The sequence below is a fragment of the Eleginops maclovinus genome, chromosome 22 (genome assembly GCF_036324505.1).
Source record: "Eleginops maclovinus isolate JMC-PN-2008 ecotype Puerto Natales chromosome 22, JC_Emac_rtc_rv5, whole genome shotgun sequence".
Classification (NCBI taxonomy): domain Eukaryota; kingdom Metazoa; phylum Chordata; class Actinopteri; order Perciformes; family Eleginopidae; genus Eleginops; species Eleginops maclovinus.
The window spans coordinates 20013741-20034180 of NC_086370.1; the positions used below are offsets into that span (position 1 = coordinate 20013741).

Sequence of the window (20440 nt, forward strand, 5' to 3'; positions counted from 1 at the left end):
TCTTATTACTTATTTCTGAAATTAAACTCCCCAAGCTGCATTGTGTGATTTTTAAATGTAGAGCAAAAACACAAGATCAGTCACTGATGTGAACAAGAGAATGTGAAGATTTTTAAACACAAACATTCTGGCTGAGACTCGTACCTAGAGACTGTTGCTTTCTAAACTGCACATTTGAAGTTGCTGTTTAAAGGGAAACATCATAAAAAGATTTCTTTAAAACAGATTGAACAATGAGCCCCATATTCAGTAAGACCATCTTCAATGAGCTGCGTCGGGAGGGGACGCTGTGCGACGCCGTGATCAGAGTCGATGGCGTCAGCTTTAAGATCCACAGGATCGTCCTCTGCAACAGCAGCATGTTCTTCAGGTCAGCTGCCCAAATGTGTTTTATTAAGGATTTACATCGTGTTTCTTCATGTCACAAAGACCATAAAAGGTACAGGTGGATCTAAAGGCACCCTGTGGAGGTGTCTGACCACTAGTACAGCTGTGGAGCAATGCTTTAATGGGCAAGAAAATCAGCTTTTAAATGTTTAGGGGGATATTGTTTGGCATACACACACTACAGAGAAACATGTCAAAAGTCTCAATAATAACACTAAAAAGGGCCTTAAAGAAGTTTTAAAGAAAACAGAGAATCCACAGAGTAGAGGACTCGTTTAGGCCAACCGCTTCAAACCACCAGTTTATAGCCAAGTAGAGACTAGTAATTGGCCTCTACTTGCATAAAACTACCACACCTCCTACTGTTAGTTGCATTTTGTGAAAGGTATGTCCAGATTTAGTTAACAAAGAACAATGTGTGGTTTAAGAAAAGACCATATCTCTGGTTCTGGTCCCACAGAGAACTCTTCTGCAGTTTATCTCCACCATCAGAGCATCAGGTCTTCAGCTTCTCCCAGGTATCACCCATCATCATGAGCCTCATCCTGGACTTCATCTACACCGGCTCCGTGCTGGTGACTGAGGAGAACGTTCTGGAGCTGTTGGCCGGAGCAGAGTGCTTCTCCGTCCAGGGCGCCGTGAATGCCTGCTGCCACTTCCTGGAGCAGCGGCTCAACATCAAGAACTGCGTCCACATCTGGATGTTGGCGGAGTTCCACAAATGTCCCAAGCTGAGGCAGAAGGCCTACCTGTACGTGCTGCATCACTTCAAGGAGGTGGCAGGCTTCTCTGTGAAGTTCCTGCAGCTCTCCGTGCAGCAGCTGGGAGACTTAATCGAGCAGGACGAGCTAAATGTGAAACAGGAGAGCACCTGTGTTCGAGGCGGTGCAGCACTGGATCAACTACGCTCCGCAGGAACGCCAGGGTCACATGGCCACGCTGCTGAGCAAGGTACCTGAAGGATGGACATCAAGTGAACTGCTGCTTGTTTACTCATTTATTAATTAATGCTCCTATCTGTTTTAGTTTTGATTTCAACAGCTGTACATTATATACCATCTTATTGTCCAGCCCTAGGCCAAGGCATTGTGCTTTCTGCCTTTAACAGGTTGGAGGTACGTGTATATCAGGAGAGTCTATAGTAGATTAATAACTTACAACATCTGTAGTTATTGGAGTGTCTGCATATCTTCAAATACTTCTTATTGATTCAACCCTCCTTCTTGTCCCCATCTAGGTGCGCCTGCTGTTTTTGCCCAGTAATTACCTGGTGGAAACTGTAATTAACACCGATGTGGTGAGGAAGAGTGTGTCGTGCATGACGTTGGTGATCGACGCCATGCGGACCCTGCGAGAGTCCAACTTGGAGAGACCTTTGACACGGGCCCGCCTCCCCTCTGCGGTGCTTATGACCATCGGTGGCAGCGAGAGAGAATCTTTAACAGACAGGATGGACTTCTACGATGTCCGAGCCAACTGCTGGTTGGCCATGGAGAGCAGAGAAAAGGCCCTTCGAGTTTTGCACGGTTGCGTTTTCCTCAATGGATTCATCTACTGTATCGGAGGAACTGACCTGCTTAACATTTTGAGCAGTGTACAAAGGTTCGACCTCGTCAGCCACAACTGGCAGGAGCTGGTGCCCATTCACAAACCCCGAAAGTGTGTCAGTGCGGTGGCTCTGAACGGGTGCATATACGCCATCGGAGGGACTGACGGAAGCGAACAGAAACTTGCAGAGCGGTTCCAACCAGAGGACAACCGGTGGGTTATGATAGCACCGATGCTCGAGTGCAGGAGTGACGCCTGCGCCGTGGCGCTAGACGGCAAGGTAGGAGGAGCTGAGGACTTTAACGGTGCCATAGAAAGCATCTGGTGTTTTAAATTGTTCTCTGATGTCTACAAAGAAGGTATATATTTTTAGTTGATCCAAAAAAATGTCCAGATGCGGTTTTACAGGCCCATTTACAACCCTATGATTTGGTCCTAGAATGAAACAAGCTGAATTGCCTTATTTGGGGCTCATTTAAATAATGATGAAGAGCTCTGCTCTGATTGGCTGGTTTACAAGGAGCAATCCATGGCTGCCTCAGAGCCCACAGAAGTAAGTGAAACTGTGAGAGATGAACCATGGAGGCTATTGGCATCCAACCTTACATATTTGAGCCTTTATCGGAGGAGGAAACTGATGAATTTGAAGAACAGAGATTGGAGAGCAACGTTACGGAGTGGTGAGTGTTAGCGTTAGTGTTTCCAGCAGCTGGTGTATACAGATGTTGGGGCTGGACTATCGTGTGTGACGTCACATACAGGGATTGTTGTAATTCGCCCGTTTTACCGCTGCGATGCGCATTCATGATTTGCACGTGAAGGAGGAAACAATGGTGTTTGAGGTTCACGGTATGTCAGTTCAATGTACCGACCTCTCTTTATTCAACTATGACAAGTTAAATACAATTTCCCATTCAATGGCACCTTTAAAGAGCAGTTCAACAGCAGCTGGAAACCTTTTTTTATGCTGACTTCTAGTGGTTTAATTTCTCACCAAGTCCCAGTTGTGCACAAGTGAACTGCTCCTTTCAGCATGTCTACCAGAAGCTGCCATGAATTAACTTTTTATTAAGTTTTAGGACAAATTTAAACAGTTTTAAGAGAGGTGTGACAGGAGAAATGCTAACACTAGCATGGCAACTTAACAGTGCTAACATGTTGAGTGCAATGTTACTCATGTTTATGTCTTAGTTTAGCATGCTAACGTTAGCTAATAAGCTCCAAACTTGCCTGCAGCTGAAACAGTTATTGTTGAAAGTGTTTTCTTACAGACAAACCTAGAGCTATGTTCGTAGTATGGCTAACAACAACTGTCTTTCATTGTATTGAATTTTTTCTCCTGTAGATATATATTTGCGGCGGACTCGACCACGATGAACCTCTGTCCTCTGGCGAATGCTACAACCCCAAAACCGACCGGTGGACGATGATCGCCTCCATGGACAGCGGCTGCGCCTCAGCTCGGGCTGTCGCCTACCAAGACAAAATCTATCTGGTAAGAGGAATAAAAAACCTTCAACTTCAAAAAACACAATCACATTGATCCAGACACAGACACGGACTCCTACTATTTAAATAGTATTTTTAAATTTGTTTTATGTCTTATATAACTGTTTGAATGGAATTTAATTCATTTTCTGTAGTTTGGGTTGCATTCTCTGTCTACCAGTTTTTTTTATGTGCATGAGAGGTAGGTAAGTAACCCCGGCAGGGACACTTTTTGTGATTAGATCTACAGTTGATATTTGAGTCATATTGAGAATGTATATTTTTAAAACTGATTTTGGAAATCTTGGGCGTTTTAATGACCTGAAACTTTTATAACCTCATGAGTTTTCTTCTTTATGTAAGAAGGATGTGGTGATTGCATTAGCAGTGCTGTAACATCATGTGGTTCCTTCTTTAATGAGCCAATTTAGACTCTGAATTAGACCCAAAAATAAATAAAAGGTAGCCTTACGAAAGACGCTTTGATACTCGCCTACTACAATTCACACAAACTGCCATCTAAGTTATAGTAACACATGACGTGGATGGCTTATCAAATATTTCTTAGGCAGGTGGTTGACCCTAATGGGCTCTTTCCATTTTGTTTAGTAAATGTGTCCCTCCTCTCACAGGCTGGTGGCCACACATACGGCGTGTCTTTGTGCAGAGTCATCGTCTACAACCCGCTGTCGAACCAGTGGAGCAGTATGACTCCCATGATTTACGCTCGCAGGCACTTTGGCATGGCGGTGCTGGAGGAGCAGCTGTATGTGGCCGGAGGATACAACAACGTGAGCGACCTCTGTAAGGTGGAGTGCTACGATGAAAACACCAGCAGGTGGCACGCCGTCCGGGACATGGAGGCACCCCTCTACGGCTTCAGCTTCTGTGTGGTGGAGCGACACTTTTACACTGCTTCAAACCTGCCCAAATTAACTACAGTGTTCCCTATATGTCCATGAATTTGTGATTGTATGGAGTTTATTTTCTACCGTTTTAAAGGTGTACTGTTCCATCATCAAATGTGAGCTATATTTCAAATAAAGACATCTTATTGACACCTTTGACCTCCCTGCAAAGTCTCAGTGAAATGGGAAATATACAATCCTTCAGAAGATCTATCTATCTATATCAACCATATGAACGTGTTTGTTGTTTTACAGACAGCTCATTTTGTGTAAAAGTGCCCCCCCCCCCCGCCTGAAACGCCTCCATTGGACTCCTTGTTTACTTCTGTAACATAGTGTCATCACTACGTAACACTTGTGCTTCCATTGGCTAGCGCTACAACACATTGTACGTGATAGGCTAAGGGGCTGGACAACTCTAAGACCAATCACAACAGAGCCGGCCAGCTAACCAATCAGAGCAGACTGGGCTCTGGTTTCAGACAGAGGGTGTAAAGAGGTGCTGCAGCACAGGCAGTATGAGAAACATAAAGAGCTTTTTGAACAGTAAAGCATGGAGACATGTCCCAGTGGAGGCACTAAATCTAAATATGAAGCTGAAAATGCGCAGAAGAAGGCCCCGTTAAAGGAAGTGTGTAGAAACAACAGACGACGCGTGCTCATTATTTCATATTGCACTTTATTCAGCTCTGAGGAGGCAGAACTTTGACCTCCGTCACAGATCAACACTTATTGCTTTCAGGCTTCCAGTCTGCACACGACGGACCCATCTGAAGTACTCTCACACTTTACAAACTTTTGAAAATGTCTACCGTATGAATCTGTGTGTATGTGTGTATGTGTTGCACCTCCTGTCTTTGCTGTGTGAAGGTTAATTCTGCATGAAGATGGACAGACGCGACAGGAGAGATTTGTCACCGCAGTGCAGGCATGAGGTTTCACACAACATCATAATGTGAGTAAACTTACAGTAACAACAAAAATAATGCACAGCATTGTGGTATTTCTCATCACACAGGGACATAACAAACAAAGGCCTTTCATTTATTGTTATACATCTCATATTACATATTATTTCATGGCATTGGCGTCGTGCCTGGATATGGATCATTACAGGGACGAGACGCACGCTGGTTTCTCCTCCGAGTCATAAACTCTTGGGAGCTTTTCAGTCAAAATAACCTGGAATATATCCAGTCTTATTTACATTTTGTTAATTGAGAGTCTCAGTTGCCGTTGCTCCGGAAGAAAGTGAACTATTTATTTTTCAGCACAAACGTCACTTGATTCTAGATGGTTGTAAAAATAATGATTTATTGCTACCATGTATAATCTGAAGTAATTCAAAGCAGATTAAAATATTAATATTAAAAGTGTATCAAATCACCAGCAGTTTGTTAAAGATGAACAATTTCACTCAGATTTACTCAGCTACTCTGTTCAGTTTTGTAGTTCTCTGGTTTGCAAATGTACTGTTTTCTTTTCAGTCAAATGGCTGTTTGTTTACATACTACACAAAGTCAAGTTTCACAAGGGAAATGAAAATGAATGCTTGTTTTCATCCACTGCTGGCAATAAATGCTGTAGTTAAACATTAAAAAGAAGACGAGACGACAGGAATAAATATTGAAAGCAGCACCAGCCAAAGCTACCAACAACTAAACAAGCAAAAAACAGGTAAAAGTGTAAGTTTGTTTCACGTGTGTCGATTTTTTAAGGTGTTTTGGATGTTAAAATGTCCTCAAGCGACATTCTTTGCTGTTAACTTGCCACTACAGTGAGGTCTTTGCGCTTAAAATAAATGGTTCTACTGTTCCGTCACATCACGACTCCCCCCCTCCATGTAAGAACACTGTGTGATTGCATTAGCAGTGCTATAAGAGGACATAAACATGACAAAACATCTACTTGTTTTAGCTACTTTGAGTCCTTTTTGGCAGGAATTAACAGACAATATCCCTAATATTAAAAAAGAATACAAATCGGATTGTTTGTTTTCTATCATATTGATACAGGTCATTATTTAACATGACAGCTTTAAGTTATTAACACTTTTTAAGGTTTGTAATATATATAACAATCAGCCTGCAGAGGGCGGTGTATCCCGGCTTCAAGAGCAGCACTGCAGACGCAATCACACCTCCCACCTGTCAGTGCTGAAACACAACAGGTCACATGACTGGGATGAAGCTAACAAGGTCACATGATGAGGGTGGTTTCAGTGTGTGAAGAAGGCATCAGTGGTCCATGATGCGCAGGTTTCCAGATACGATTTTGTTCTCCAGCATGGAGCCGGCTGGAATATCAATCCGATCCCCGTGGTTAGCGATGATGATGACGGTGCCCTGCGTCAGAGATTAGATTCATATGATTAGTAATACAAATAATAACAGCACATGTCATACACTAGGTGCAGCTCAAAGGGCTTTAAGGACATTGAACACATCATAAATGAAGAGAACAAGAAATGAAATTCATGCAGCTTCAAAAATATAACAATTCAGGAACAAGGAGGTAAGTTACGTTAAACATTACACTTAAATAAATAATACTCAAAAGGTTTAAGACAGCTAACCGTCTCAAAAAGACAAAACTGAATAAATAAAATAAAATATTAAAAAAATTAAGAATTATACTGATTAAAAGATCAGGAAAAAAAGGCATCTTAAAAAATATTTCAAGGTATTTTATGATTAGATTTGTGTTCTTCATCCCTAATTAAGAATAGTAATAACTAGTAATAAACTACGGAAGCCGAGAACGGCCATGGATTTTTAAAAAATGTCGTTATGTTGTGATAACGACTTATTATGTCGTTACCTCGACACAACAAAGACCGTTTTCTCGTGATAACGAATTAATTTATAATATGTTCAACCTGATTTCAACCATTTCAACCTGATTTCAACCTACAACAGCTGCCACGAACGGCTTCCGTAGCCACTGGCTGTAGGTGTAGCCTACCGGTGAGTTACACTTCATGTTAGCTTGTTTACTTGACTGGGTTTGTTTATGGGCTACCGGTTAGCAGATGAGAGGCTGACTAACTCCTATCTATCCGGCTGCTTCAGCTAAGGTAACGTAAATATTTCGGTTATATCGAGATAACGAAATAATTAATTTGTTGTATCGAGATAACGAGATAATAAGTCGTTATCTCGATACAACAGTGCATAAAAAAGAGAAAAATCCATGGCCATTCTCGGCTTCTGTAACAAACAGCAAATATATACATATTAATTCTGGAAATATGCATGTTTATCTGGTAAATCAAATACACAACATAAATATAAAGAATACGTTATTATAAACTATAATAGACCAGCCAACTTCTACAAAATATCAACAAAGGATAGTATATACATCATGCCAGTAACAATAACAAGAAATGAAGATAGAAATTGAGACAGGAGGTCATTTTAAAACCAGGATTTACTGTAAAGTAAGATGAAGAGATGAAAAATGTAATGGTGGTCTGGTGTGAAAAAGTAAATCCTTAGAGCGGTCAGACAGCAGGGACACTTTCTGTTATGTCCTTGTTCAAAGTGTACAGGACCCGAGGGGAACTCTGATTCTTATCTCTGAAATATGCAGATGTTTAAAGATGTTTTTCTCTTTTTGCTCGTCATCTCGACCACAAGAAAGAAAAATGGAAACTCAAAAAGCTGCATGTCTGACGTCACTGGTGGTTTGTTGCTTTTTGTGACCCCCAGTGTGAGAACAAATAATGTGATGGGTTCTCATGCTCAGTCCAAGAGACGTTTACATTGAATACACTCTTTAATATCGAGCCGTTTGCGCCCTTGAAACAGCCTGAAAACCAATTTTCTCTCCCCTGTCTAAGGAGATAAACTGGGTTCTTATTTGCTTTGACATCGTTGAGGTGTCGCTCTAATTTATTTATAGCTAGTTTTTGTAGTGTCTCGTGTGTGCTGGGTACTTTTGCTGCGTGACTTCCACAGGACAGTTTACAGATGTTTGGTTTCTAAACAGTATTTGAGGTAATGTGTTTTACCTTCAGTGAAACGTTTTTCCCGAGGGTGACGTCTCCGGACATGGTCAGGTGGTCGAGCTCCAGCATGTCGGGGATGCTCTCGAAGCGGCTCAAATACTCCTGGACCTGAAACACACACAAACACATGAAGACAATTGTAAACAACCCTACTGCCTGTGTGTATTTGAGTCATTACATCCTTTAGCAAACATCATACTTTATTTCAAATTTCCAGTTCTAATATCCCATTAATCATAATGAAAGTAAAGAATGTCAAACTCAAACCTAGAACATTTTATTTTAAGGAGAAAAAAGTGTAACCTTTGGATGTGAATACATACAGTAAATACAATAAATGTGATCAATTATAAATCACCAAGATCGAGGCGCTGTTTCTCCACTGAGAGGCCCAGCGTGTTGCCTCTGAGTGAGCACTATAAAAGTAGATTAGCAGCAGAAGTTTTCTATGTTACATATTTTCCACTAAAATCATCCTTACCTTGGTGAAGGAGCTGCCCAGCTTCACGTGCGGCGTTGTGGGGAACTCTCTCTTGGGGCTCATGGTGAGCGACCCGGCGTCCAGGCTGTACAGGTTGGACATCACCAGCAGCAGGTCGGACGTCGTCTTCACCGGCAGGAAGCGGCTGCGTGGCACGTTGATGCCCAGGGCGTTATCGAAGCACTTAATGGCCGCACCGACCGCCGTCTCCAGCTGGACGACGTTCTGCCCGCCGTCCAGCGTCTGAAGACAACCGAGAAGAGAGGAGACAGGTTGGTTATTTAAAACTCATCAAGACACGATTAGCACTCAGATCGTACAATACTCTTCTGTACTGATTAACCTGTCGATATGCTTTGTCATTCGTATGTGTTTTTGGCATGTGCATTGTCCATTTTCAATAAACAAATACATAAGAACAAATTGTAGAACAGTACATCTGTTCTTTCAAATATTTTTGCAGCAGAACAAAGAACAAGGAAGCAATTTCTGCTGTGTTTCACATCGCCTAGAGCAGGGATTCCCAAAGTGTGGTGCTGCCACCACGGGGTGCGCGAGATGAAACATGTAACGGTGGTCTGGTGTAAAAATATTACACAGTGTTGTTTTTTAAGTGGGATTTCTTCCATAGGCTACAATAAAAAACAGGAACAATAAACATTTCCTTTGTAATCCCTTTTATTTTAAATCAAAAAACTATCACTTATTAGTTTTTGATAGAAACGTAGAAGAAGACGGCCGCTGTAGCCGAGGATATTTGCGCGCCAACTCGTTTCATTCATTCTTTCAAATATGATTAACTGGCTGAAATCAGGGAAACTGTCAAGTGGAACGTGTCATGACAAAGTGATTTATATGGCGATAAAACAAAGCTTTGTTGCGTTTTTTGGGGGGTGCGTCAACCCGGTTGGGACGTAGAAGGGGGTGCGCCGCAAAAAAAGGTTTGGGAACCGCTGGCCTAGAGGAAGTAACCGTTTCCATCTCTCACAGCTTTAATGAACCATAAAGAAACAAAGAAGCACAATCCTGTTGTCGTACAGCTCAAGAATGACTCCTTTAAAAGTGTATTTCATCTAAAAAAAAAGCGCTATTATCTTTATCTAAAACATCTGAGACCTCAAATGACTTTCGTCTTATTTGGTTAAACCCTCATTTCCCCAAAAATGTCAAACATGCAGGGCTAAAGTCTTCGATTACAGGAGAAGGAAGTTTAGGACATGTGATCCCTGACCCTCCGCTCAGGACACGGCTTCGCTGCAAATCCAAACTACTGTTGGTTTGAAGATACTTTGCACATTTGTGGCCTCAGAACTCAATCATAATAACTTCTAATGATCCCCTGACCTTCTCTCCAGCACAACCATGACATAAACAATGTCATTTGTCCAATACTTTGGTTAAGATGCAGTTTGAATGCATAGAATCAGGTTATGTGTCCTAAGTGTGAACTGCCTGCTAAATTAATACTCAAGTAGGTCATTACCAGACGTCTGTTCACACTGAAGGATATCAAATAAAAAGGTCTTCTCTGCATCCCGTGACTCTATCAATCACAATACAAAGTGCTTATTGTAATGAATGTTATTAGAGGAAGATGTAGAGGAAGAGCCTCTATCAACAGTCAGGAAGGATTAGATGTAATATCCTCTTACTGTAAACAGGGCTGGGTAATATGACAGTGTGCATACCGTACCGTACTTGACAAATGACTGAGTAGTACTAAGTATATTCTCATTTTGGTAAGAACTTTTGTGCAAAATAAACCAGTTTTAAGAGAAATGATAGAGAAAACATGTATAAATACAGGCAAAGCGTAAATCGAGATAAGAGACATTATAGAAATTGTATATAACATATAAATTCTATACATTTTGAAAATGTACATGGTCCTTTTGCCAGACCCTTACTCAACAGAATATTTCATAGAAATTTGAATTGATTTTTAGATATGTTATTTTAAGCACTTTACACATGTAAGATCCTGTGTTTTTCCTCAATGATGTAGCTTACAGTCACTCCATCATTCTTAGCTGTTTCTCTTATGGTTAATTCAAGTTAAAACGTCCGTCTCTCATTCCTACATTTAACAGTCTGAAGAGAGGCAGTACAATACATTTTGGGCGACTGAGTTCATACAGTATGCTCAAAAAAGTCTTTCTAGTCTTGTATACCGTCTAAATCTAGCAGTAGGAACGCACTTCATACGCACTTGTACATCATTCTTGGTATGAAGAGTAGTAAACGTCGTACCTGCGTGTTAGCCTGCGTGTTAGCATTTAGCTTAACGTCGTTTCTGAGTGCGTTCATGGCTTTTAAAGTTAAATCTGGAAATGTACCTGAAGCCACAGAGGTAAAGACTACAAACTAAGTGAGATATCGTATAATAATAGAGTGATCGTCGTCTCAGAATAACTAGCAGAACGAGTTGCGTAACATCCAGCACTTCATGGACGCTTTTATCATAAGTGCATCTGGAGCGCACAGTTTGAACACGCGCGTGTGTGTAACAGGGGCCCTTTAACTCTGCAGCTTCACTCTTACCTGGATGGGAACACACACTTATGTAAAGCTCTGTCAGTTACACAACACATGCTATGTCACGGTGTGTGATCCTGTAGCCGACAGTTGGAAAAGAAATCACATCTATAGGCCGAGGAGGCGCTAATCAGGAGCCGGGGTTCAACGGGGAATTCATTATGCCGGTTGAAGATTTACAAACCCCCGAGGCGCTGTTTCTCAACTGAGAGGCCCAGCGTGTTGCCTCTGAGTGAGCACAACCAAAACAACATCGAGTTGCATCACGTCAGAGTTGTTTGTGGAGGGCAATAAAGGACAACATGTAGCCTTAAAATTAGAGCGTCTTTTTAAAATGCTACTGCGCTTCTTTTTTGTATTTGTTTTATAGATTTGTCTGTTAACCTGTCTTTGTTGGAATGTGTGTCATACCTGCAAACCAAATCTACCTCAGGGTACAAATAAATAACCTGAGTCTGAACGTGCAAATGTGTGTGAGAGCTGGGCCAACACGCTCAGTGAGAAAGTCAATTGAAAGACACTTCTTAAAAAGGAGAGGAATTGGCCTTTGAAGCTGCACTTTTGTGAGGGAAGTAACACTTTAATATTCATATTTGTCCTTCTTTTGCACACAAACACATTTTAAATAAGAGTCCGAGTGGGACAAATGAGTCCCCAGAGAGGAGAGCAGAAGAACTGGATTGGTTTGAAGCTCCTTTTCTCTCCTTTGTATGCAAATACCTTGCATGACAACAAAGGGCTCAGAGAGAAGCCGTGCAGAAACAGGCTTTAGCGTTTGGGTTTCCTCGGCACGCTTGAATTTCTTTCAGCCAGATATGAGTTATTCAAGAGGAGAGGAAGGAGAGTGGGGCTGATATTTTTCCGCTCTGCTATTCAGGGATAAGTTTTCAAACGTGAAAGGAAGGACGAGGTAAAACAGGGCGGATCATATTATTCTGTTGAACGCTTATTGAATCTGAGAATCCATCGCACGGCCCTTCTTTAAATGCGCCTTCAAAGCTCATTCCCTTCTCACCTTGGGGTTGACGATGATCTCCAGGTCCATGGCCTTCTGCTCCTGCAGCCTCTTGATGGCGGGCAGAGAGATCCACAGGTTGTTGGTGTTGAAGATCTTGAACTTTGAAACCGATTTGAACTCGTCCACGTGGGCTTTGGGCACCTGGGCGATCTCCAGCAGACGCAGCTTCCCCTCGTACTGGATCAGCGTGCCACCCTGAAAACCAGAGCCGACTCTTTTACAACATGTTGTCGGTATGGGATGAAGGGATTCACTCCAAGGTGCTCACTCTCCATATTACTCGCAACTCAAAAGGATTATTTATTGTATTAAAGTTTGTTTAGCGTCAGTTCCACCACAAAAAAAGAGACAATAAAGTCTTACAATATGTATGAAAATGACACCTTTATTACATGTGCTCTTAACATGTCCAGTAATCTGATTCCTCAAACACTTGACATGTGAAAAACTGGGAGAAAAAGACTTCTTCTGTTCGATTGTGAATATGTCTGGGTTAAAGCACTGCTACTATACGGTGATTTATTTGTACTGCATGACTGTAAAGTATATAAAACAAAACCAGAACAGCACATACATTTCTTAATCTGATGTCAGTATGAATATAAACCTCCCCCTCCTCCCCCTACCTTGACGTCGGCGCGCGTCTTGTCCGTCACCTCCATGATGAACTCGCAGCGCTTGCCGTTGGGCTGGCTGACCAGGTGGTGCAGGATGTGGAGGTCCACGGTGGCGCCCAGGTTGTCGATGTTGGACACGAAGATGTACTCCTTGCCCTGCGCGATCAGCTGGTCCAGCAGCCCCGAGTTGTAGAAGCTGGCGTAGATGTCTCCGTGACCCGGAGGATACCAGCCCTCTGCGCTCTGCCCGGTCATACTCAGGCTGGTGGAAACCGGGAGGAGGGACTCTTTGTTGATGCGGGGATACCTGGGGAGAGGAAAAGTAAACAATAAGATCAGACATCCTGTTGTTTATTAGATTCAACATACTTTTACCAATTGCACGGCACCATTGTACCATTCACATGCACACAATAACACACTACAGAGAGGGGAAACCCTGAAAAGCATAATAGGGTCTCTTTAAAGTTCATTGTGGTTTCGGTTAGGTTATGTTTCTTAAACAAGATATGGCTATTATCCAATTTGCCTTTTAAAATTGGGACAAAAACCGTGATGACCTTAAAACTTTTCTGCTGAAATCTTTAAACGACTAAACCTGTACCGTCTTCAATTCCCTGCTGCATCATCACTCATTTTGAAGTAGAAGTTTCAAGGCCTGGAGAAGAAATGATATATATATATCTAGACACCTTTATACAGCTTTTGTGGCATAAATGTTAGCAAACAGTAAACATCCAGAATGCAGAAAGCTATATCAGTATTCAGCTATAAATAGTAGTTTGTGTTCGCCTGATAATCGTCCGATATTCACTCTCCTTTTGTCCACCAGCTCTACCTGCTAAATGCTCCACTTTGTTCACCAGCTGTTCCTTAAAGACAGAACAGATGGACTCCTTTATCTGCAGAGCTGTGAATCACAGTGTGCACATGTAAGAGAGTAAAAACAGACTGTGTGAGATCTTAGTAAAGCCAAGACTTTGTGCTTAAGTATCATGCAAACTGCCGAGTTCATTTCATCTTTCCATCTCGCTGCAGGACTTCAGAGAGAACGGATGAGGCAACACGCCAAAGGGTCCGAGCCTTCACCGCTGAATGCAATACAGTGATCAAAGGGTTTCTGAGAAGGATCGCGTTAGGTTGAGTTAGCAGACCTCGTGTCTCGAGTGGGATTCGGCTGAGGTTTTGTGTTTTTGGCACTTTGAGGAAACTTCAGAGGGCAGATGAGAAGGTCAGGTGAGAGGAGCCGCACAGCTGAGGCACGCACGACGTTCCATTTCAGAGATTTGAGTCCAGCCGACTGAACGGGAGGAGGACTCAGACGAGTGGTTCTGATATGAGCTCACACACTTCAAAGGTTTTATGTCCCGAACATTTTGTAACAACCAGAGAAATGTTTTCCCTTTCTTTGATTCAACATTGCTGTCTTAGGAGGAGGTGATTCTTTCCAAGACACTCAGGGAAATGAACAGAAATCAAATAACTTCCTTCAGTATCAGTTGAGTTGTTGATTGATATCAGAGGTGAATTTTATATTATATTATACACTGCCTGGCCAAAAAAAAGGTCACACGCTCTACTATGGACCGTCTTTAGCTTTGATTACTGCACACAGTCGCTGTGGCGGGAGACGGGCGATTCGGACCACTGCGCAAAGTCTTCTCCAGCACATCCCAAAGATTCTCAATCGGGTTCAGGTCTGGACTCTGTGGGGGCCAACCCATGTGTGAAAATGATGTCTCATGCTCCCTGAACCACTCTTTCACAATCTGAGCCCGATGGATCCTGTCATTGTCCTCTTGGAACATGCCCGTGCCATCAGGGAAGAACAAATCCACTGATGGAATAACCTGGTCCTGGTTCTTTGGGCACATAACGTTGCTGAACCAAGACCAGACCAACTGCAGCACCCCCAGATCATAGCACTCCCCCCACAGGCTGGTGACCGGGCAGTGTATATTATTCTGTCTTCATCTAGTGACATTTGTAAATGGTTTCATTATCTAGAATTTTCCTAAAATGTTCTTTTTAAAATCTTTTTTAAAATATATTTCATTCACTACTTCATTTTTACTGATATTGTTTGTAACTACAAGGAACAAAATAGCTATTCAGGATAGGATTCCTGAATGAATTAGGCAGAAAAAAGTTTCACAGACACAGCGTTGGACCGTTGACTCACTCTGCTCGTCTCTATCATAACCAGGAGTTCAAACTGGGAATTGATTTTGGATTTTGATTGCTGTATAAAGCCAATTGTTTTCCCCTCATCAGCTAGAACCAGCGACTCTCCTTTTATAAATTACCCTCACAGCGCCTTCTCTTTGTCCTCCTATTGATTGACATTTCGACTCCTCTGCCACTTCCTCTGAGCTGACATTTCACCATAAATCTACAGCACCTCCCCTCAGTGCTGCGGCTGAACAAAAACGGCTCTGTACGTCTCTGTTTCTGCCACTAAGAAGTGCTCTAAATAATTCAAAGGGAAACCATAAAAAGCACATCCCACTTGACTGACAAACAGGAGACCAAGGCATCAAATATTAACGGCTTTCTCCAAACATTACATGACATTTCCTGTCTGGAAACACAGCAGAGGATTGTCCACTGGCTGCATGAAGACCAGTTCATTATAGAGTTCATTCAGCAACGCAGACTGGTAGTGAAAACTCTCAGAGACTGCCAAAACTGAAGCCGAGTTTTCTTGTATCTCAGATTTGATTTCCAAGTTCTTTCCGGTTAAATATCTGGTGTGACAGAAACATATCCCCATCATCAACTGTGCGTTTGCTCAACATGACACTCACACCCTCTTGACATGTTTATTGCGTGTCCTCTCACCTGCTCTGGTTGAAGGTGTGTATCTTGACGCGGTGGTGTGTGTACTTCTGCAGGATCTTCTTGGTGTCTTCGTCCGTGTTGAAGGAGTTCATGAGGACCAGCGGCACGTTGGTGTTGTAGGTCTTGTTAAGGTGCTGTGGGACACAAATGAAATAAGAAAACGTTACTAAATGCCATGAAACTTTATGCCTGTGATGATGAACAAGGGGATGAAGGAACACATCATTTCACGGGTCGAGAGACAACATTCTTTGTCATTGGGGGATTAAAATCAATACTAAATGAGTAAAATAAACCCTGAAGTCATTAGAGGAGAAGGAAGGGTATGGATCAGTGGGGTGTAGATAGGGAAAATGTAAAACAGTGCTGCATGTGTACACACTTCCTGTTCCCTTTAGTAAACCAGTAAGGGTGTTTGCGGACCACCTCTTGTAAACCAACACGACCGTCCTGTTTACCATGGGTTAAAGAGTGGTTAATTTGAGTGTGTAACTTCTCTACACTTAATTGATGTTTCAGGATGTTGAAACACAGTATGAACACACTCCAAACGCTCACACACTCTAAAACGAAACACACAGAAATATTAACTAAGAGGGAGGACAGGAGTGGCGATAATGAGCCATGAAAGTAAACACACACACACACCGCCTCAAACGTTTAGCAAACAACATCCCTCTCTCTGCAACTGTAGGACACAACGGCATGAGAGCATTGTCTTTGTATAATTGATGAAAGGTAGGGGAGATAAATAGGAACAAGAAGTTGTGAGTGTAGAGAGGGAGGTTGTCCTGCTAAATTGTCTAAATATTTGGACCGTGACTGTTTGATTATGCCAACTGTAATTGTTATCTCCTGACATGATGGGAATACACCTTTCCCCATACTGCCAGCGGTTCAAATGATCACGTTTTTAATGTAGGACAGCAACTCACAATTATGGATATTGTCAATTAACCAGTGAAGTATTTATATTATGCATCTGAGGTGCGGTCGTCTTTCAACCAGGAGGTCGTGGGTTCGATCCAGCGAACATGTCGATGTATCCTCGGGCAAGATACTTAAACCTGAGCTGCTCCCGATGGCCAACAGTGTGTGTGTGTGTGTGTGTGTGTGTGTGTGTGTGTGTGTGTGTGTGTGTGTGTGTGTGTGTGTGTGTGTGTGTTAGCTTCCCTAAAGCAAGGTGTACTGCTCAGCATGTGTGAGGTGTGAATGGGTGAATGACTCGAAAAGGGGTCGAAAAGACCTGATAAGGCGCTATATAAGAGCAGACCATTTACATTTTACCATCTTCCGTTCTATAAATTCCCACTAAGGAGACAATTATACCAAAAACAATAATTAAATATATTGTTTGATGAATAGTACAGCAAGAAAACAAATACGATTTAATACTCCTGCATCAAAGATGTAAAAATCCTGGGAAAGAAAATCACATTTTTAAACCACAGCAGGGAGTTGTTGGCTTTTCTTGTTAAAAATAATGATCAGTTTCCAAAATGCTTCTCATTCGTGTTCCTTTGATCAATTATTGGATTCTTTGACTAATCATTCAGCAGCGTTTATGGATCAGGGGGTGAAATGGTGTCTTTTAATAAGAGGGTCGGTAGTTGGATCCACAGTTCCTGCAGTAAAAGTGTATAAAAGGTGTACGTCATTATATATAAAAGGTGTATGTCATTATATATAACAGGTGTTAAAAGGTGTACGTCATTATATATAACAGGTGTACGTCATTATATATAACAGGTGTTAAAAGGTGTACGTCATTATATATAAAAGGTGTACGTCATTATATATAAAAGGTGTACGTCATTATATATAAAAGGTGTACTTCATTATATATAAAAGGTGTACGTCATTATATATAAAAGGTGTACGTCATTATATATAAAAGGTGTACGTCATTATATATAAAAGGTGTACGTCATTATATATAAAAGGTGTACGTCATTATATATAAAAGGTGTACGTCATTATATATAAAAGGTGTACTTCATTATATATAAAAGGTGTACGTCATTATATATAAAAGGTGTACGTCATTATATATAAAAGGTGTACGTCATTATATATAAAAGGTGTTAAAAGGTGTACGTCATTATATATAAAAGGTGTTAAAAGGTGTACGTCATTATATATAAAAGGTGTACGTCATTATATATAAAAGGTGTTAAAAGGTGTACGTCATTATATATAAAAGGTGTACGTCATTATATATAAAAGGTGTCTCTCAGGTGACAGCAGTGGATCTCCTACAGCCAGGGGGCGCTGTCTCAGAAAACCTTCAGAGAGTTTTCCTCTTCCAGGACCTCCTCTACATTGTGTGTGTGTGTGTGTGTGTGTGTGTGTGTGTGTGTGTGTGTGTGTGTGTGTGTGTGTGTGTGTGTGTGTGTGTGTGTGTGTGTGTGTGTGTACACACACAGGTCTCTGCACTGACTTGGTCCAAGATAAATATGCATGAGGGGCATTCACACACACTCAGGAGACCTGGTTAGGGGTTGGTGTGTTGGTGTGTGTGTGTGTGTGTGTGTGTGGGGGATCCATTTTCTCTCTTTCTAAATAGGCCGATTCAGTCCAGAGGTAATCTGAGCAGACCTGAGCAGAAAATGGAGAGCGGTGACTCGGACACAGCGAGCAGTGTGTGTGTGTGTGTGTGTGTGTGTGTGTGTGTGTGTGTGTGTGTGTGTGTGTGTGTGTGTGTGTGTGTGGCCGTAATGAGACACACACAAACCCACACACAAGCCACACAACCACACCTCTACTATATAAACTCTCACACACAATAAAGTACACACTGAAGCTCTGGCATCCTCGACTAGCGACATGTTTCCTTACATTGAGGCGGTTAACGTCAATTAAATTGAGCTTGAATTGAAGTAGAGAAAGTATATTATTGTTTTGGTGTTTGTATTTATTTGGTGAAAGAAAATCGAGCCATAAAACAATCATGAATAAATAAAGGGTGTATTATCGAGCTGATGGATGTAATACTTTTATTAATGTGTAATGTCTGAATCAGAATTTATCCCAGGAGGAAATTAGGTTAATTACGATCCGGCACAAATAACCACAACACACACACACACACACACACACACACACGCACACGCACACACACACACCCTTCAGCGTAAAGCTTCTTCCATTCCCTGCCAATCCCACCGACCTACAGCCTGCTAACAGAGCCTCTTTCACAGCACCCCCCAGGTATCACACTGAACTCCTTTCAAAAATAAAGAGCCTGGCTTTTCCTCCGAAAAATGCGTGCCACCCCCCCGGCGCCTAATGAAAAAAGAACTGGTGCGCCTGGAGGACGATTCCCATGCTGCAGTATCATGAAGACATATGCTTGTGATTTTCTGTTCATGGAAAAGAAGAAGGGGTGGCTATTGTTCCCCTTGAACCATTAGACTAACATTCGTTATGTGCTTTCATACGTTGGGGAAACAAACAAATGCTCTCTTGTGTTTGTCTCAATTTAAAGGCAGAGACACAAACACCACTTCACCCTCCATCGTGGTCGGGTCAAATCTGGCTGACTTACTCCTTTTATCAATCATAAATACTGTGTTTCATATTTGATTGCCCCTAGGCCTCATGGTATCCTCCACAGTAGGCATTTGAATGTTGCTGATCAACACTTTTATTTCATTTTGAGTAGTAGTAGTCAACTTTGTATGTTCCAGGTAAATATGACCGCCGTAGGAAATGAACGGGTAACCCTAGATTATCAGAGAGAACGCAAAATCGACAAACATCAGCGTCTATTCTTTGTATATTCACTGTAAACCAGTAGTCTAAGACATTGTTTAAAGCTTGTAAAATAATGTTTTTTGTGCTGTCAAATCTGACCGGGAAGTGAAGGTGGAGAAACAAACACGACAGGAGGGTTAATCATCTCTACATCAGAGCAAACAATACTCAAGTGACACATGAGTATTACCAGAAAATACACCACTTCCTGCTCCTCTGCCCCAACCAGCCTGAAATCCCAGCCAGACCAAGGAAACACCTAAATGACAAGCCGGCTGCCAAATCCAGTGCAAAGAGAGCTGCGGGTGCGAGAAAAGATAAACTCACAGACGGAGTGTGCGGAGATCATGTGAAAGCTGTAATCCAGAGATGGATTTACGAGCTGCGGACGGATGCTTTCCGACAGACAGAAAATAAAAACACAATACAGAAGCGTTGTGAGGTAAAGGAGTAACAACAGAAAGTCAGCTACCTTAAAGTATTCATCATTTCTTCTACGATAAAGACCCATAAACTGCTTATTTTGTGCTTATACCTCCTTTAAATAAGACTTGTTCGTTAAAAGGCTTTTGGGAATACATGCTCATGACTTTCTGTGGTCAATATAAAACGAGTGAGATGAACAAACAGACTATAGGATTTCGTTCAGGTTTAACTAAAACAATCCCCAGAAAGACAAACAAGGTCAAGTCTTCTTTCAGTAGCATTCAGTTCCTTTCTCCTGGGGCAAAACAGGTTTCAGTATCTAGATGTACATGTGAATCTGGACGGGACCTTTGCTCCCTGCTTTCATTTCCTGTTTAACTCAGCTACTTAAGAAAAGGTATATGTATTTCTCAGAGCCTTTAT

At 41.9% G+C, this 20440-nt stretch overlaps 3 protein-coding genes across 4 annotated transcripts in view; 2 read left to right on the forward strand and 1 right to left on the reverse strand.

Moving 5' to 3' along the window:
• Positions 1-233: 233 nt before the first annotated feature.
• On the forward strand, positions 234-2308 carry LOC134859190 (kelch-like protein 10). Its single transcript, XM_063875539.1, is given in 4 exon segments — positions 234-370; positions 848-1259; positions 1261-1338; positions 1625-2308. Coding segments are annotated over 4 exon segments (1311 nt in total).
• Positions 2309-3014: 706 nt separating this feature from the next.
• On the forward strand, positions 3015-4385 carry LOC134859192 (kelch-like protein 18). The gene is made up of 3 exons (XM_063875540.1): positions 3015-3092; positions 3281-3430; positions 4056-4385. Exons 2-3 carry the CDS (start codon positions 3362-3364, stop codon positions 4383-4385), a joined length of 399 nt encoding a protein of 132 aa, XP_063731610.1. The 5' UTR covers positions 3015-3092; positions 3281-3361.
• A 605-nt stretch (positions 4386-4990) lies between these two features.
• Positions 4991-20440, reverse strand: part of ugp2b (UDP-glucose pyrophosphorylase 2b) — a 32866-nt gene continuing 17416 nt past the window's right edge. For both annotated transcript variants that reach the window (XM_063874835.1, XM_063874834.1), the window contains exons 5-10: positions 15836-15969; positions 13004-13301; positions 12375-12572; positions 8825-9067; positions 8347-8451; positions 4991-6676 (exon numbers count right to left, since the gene is read on the reverse strand). In XM_063874835.1, the coding sequence (XP_063730905.1) occupies positions 6569-6676; positions 8347-8451; positions 8825-9067; positions 12375-12572; positions 13004-13301; positions 15836-15969 (1086 nt within the window). In that variant the 3' untranslated portion in view covers positions 4991-6568. The remainder of the gene's footprint in view (positions 6677-8346; positions 8452-8824; positions 9068-12374; positions 12573-13003; positions 13302-15835; positions 15970-20440) is intronic.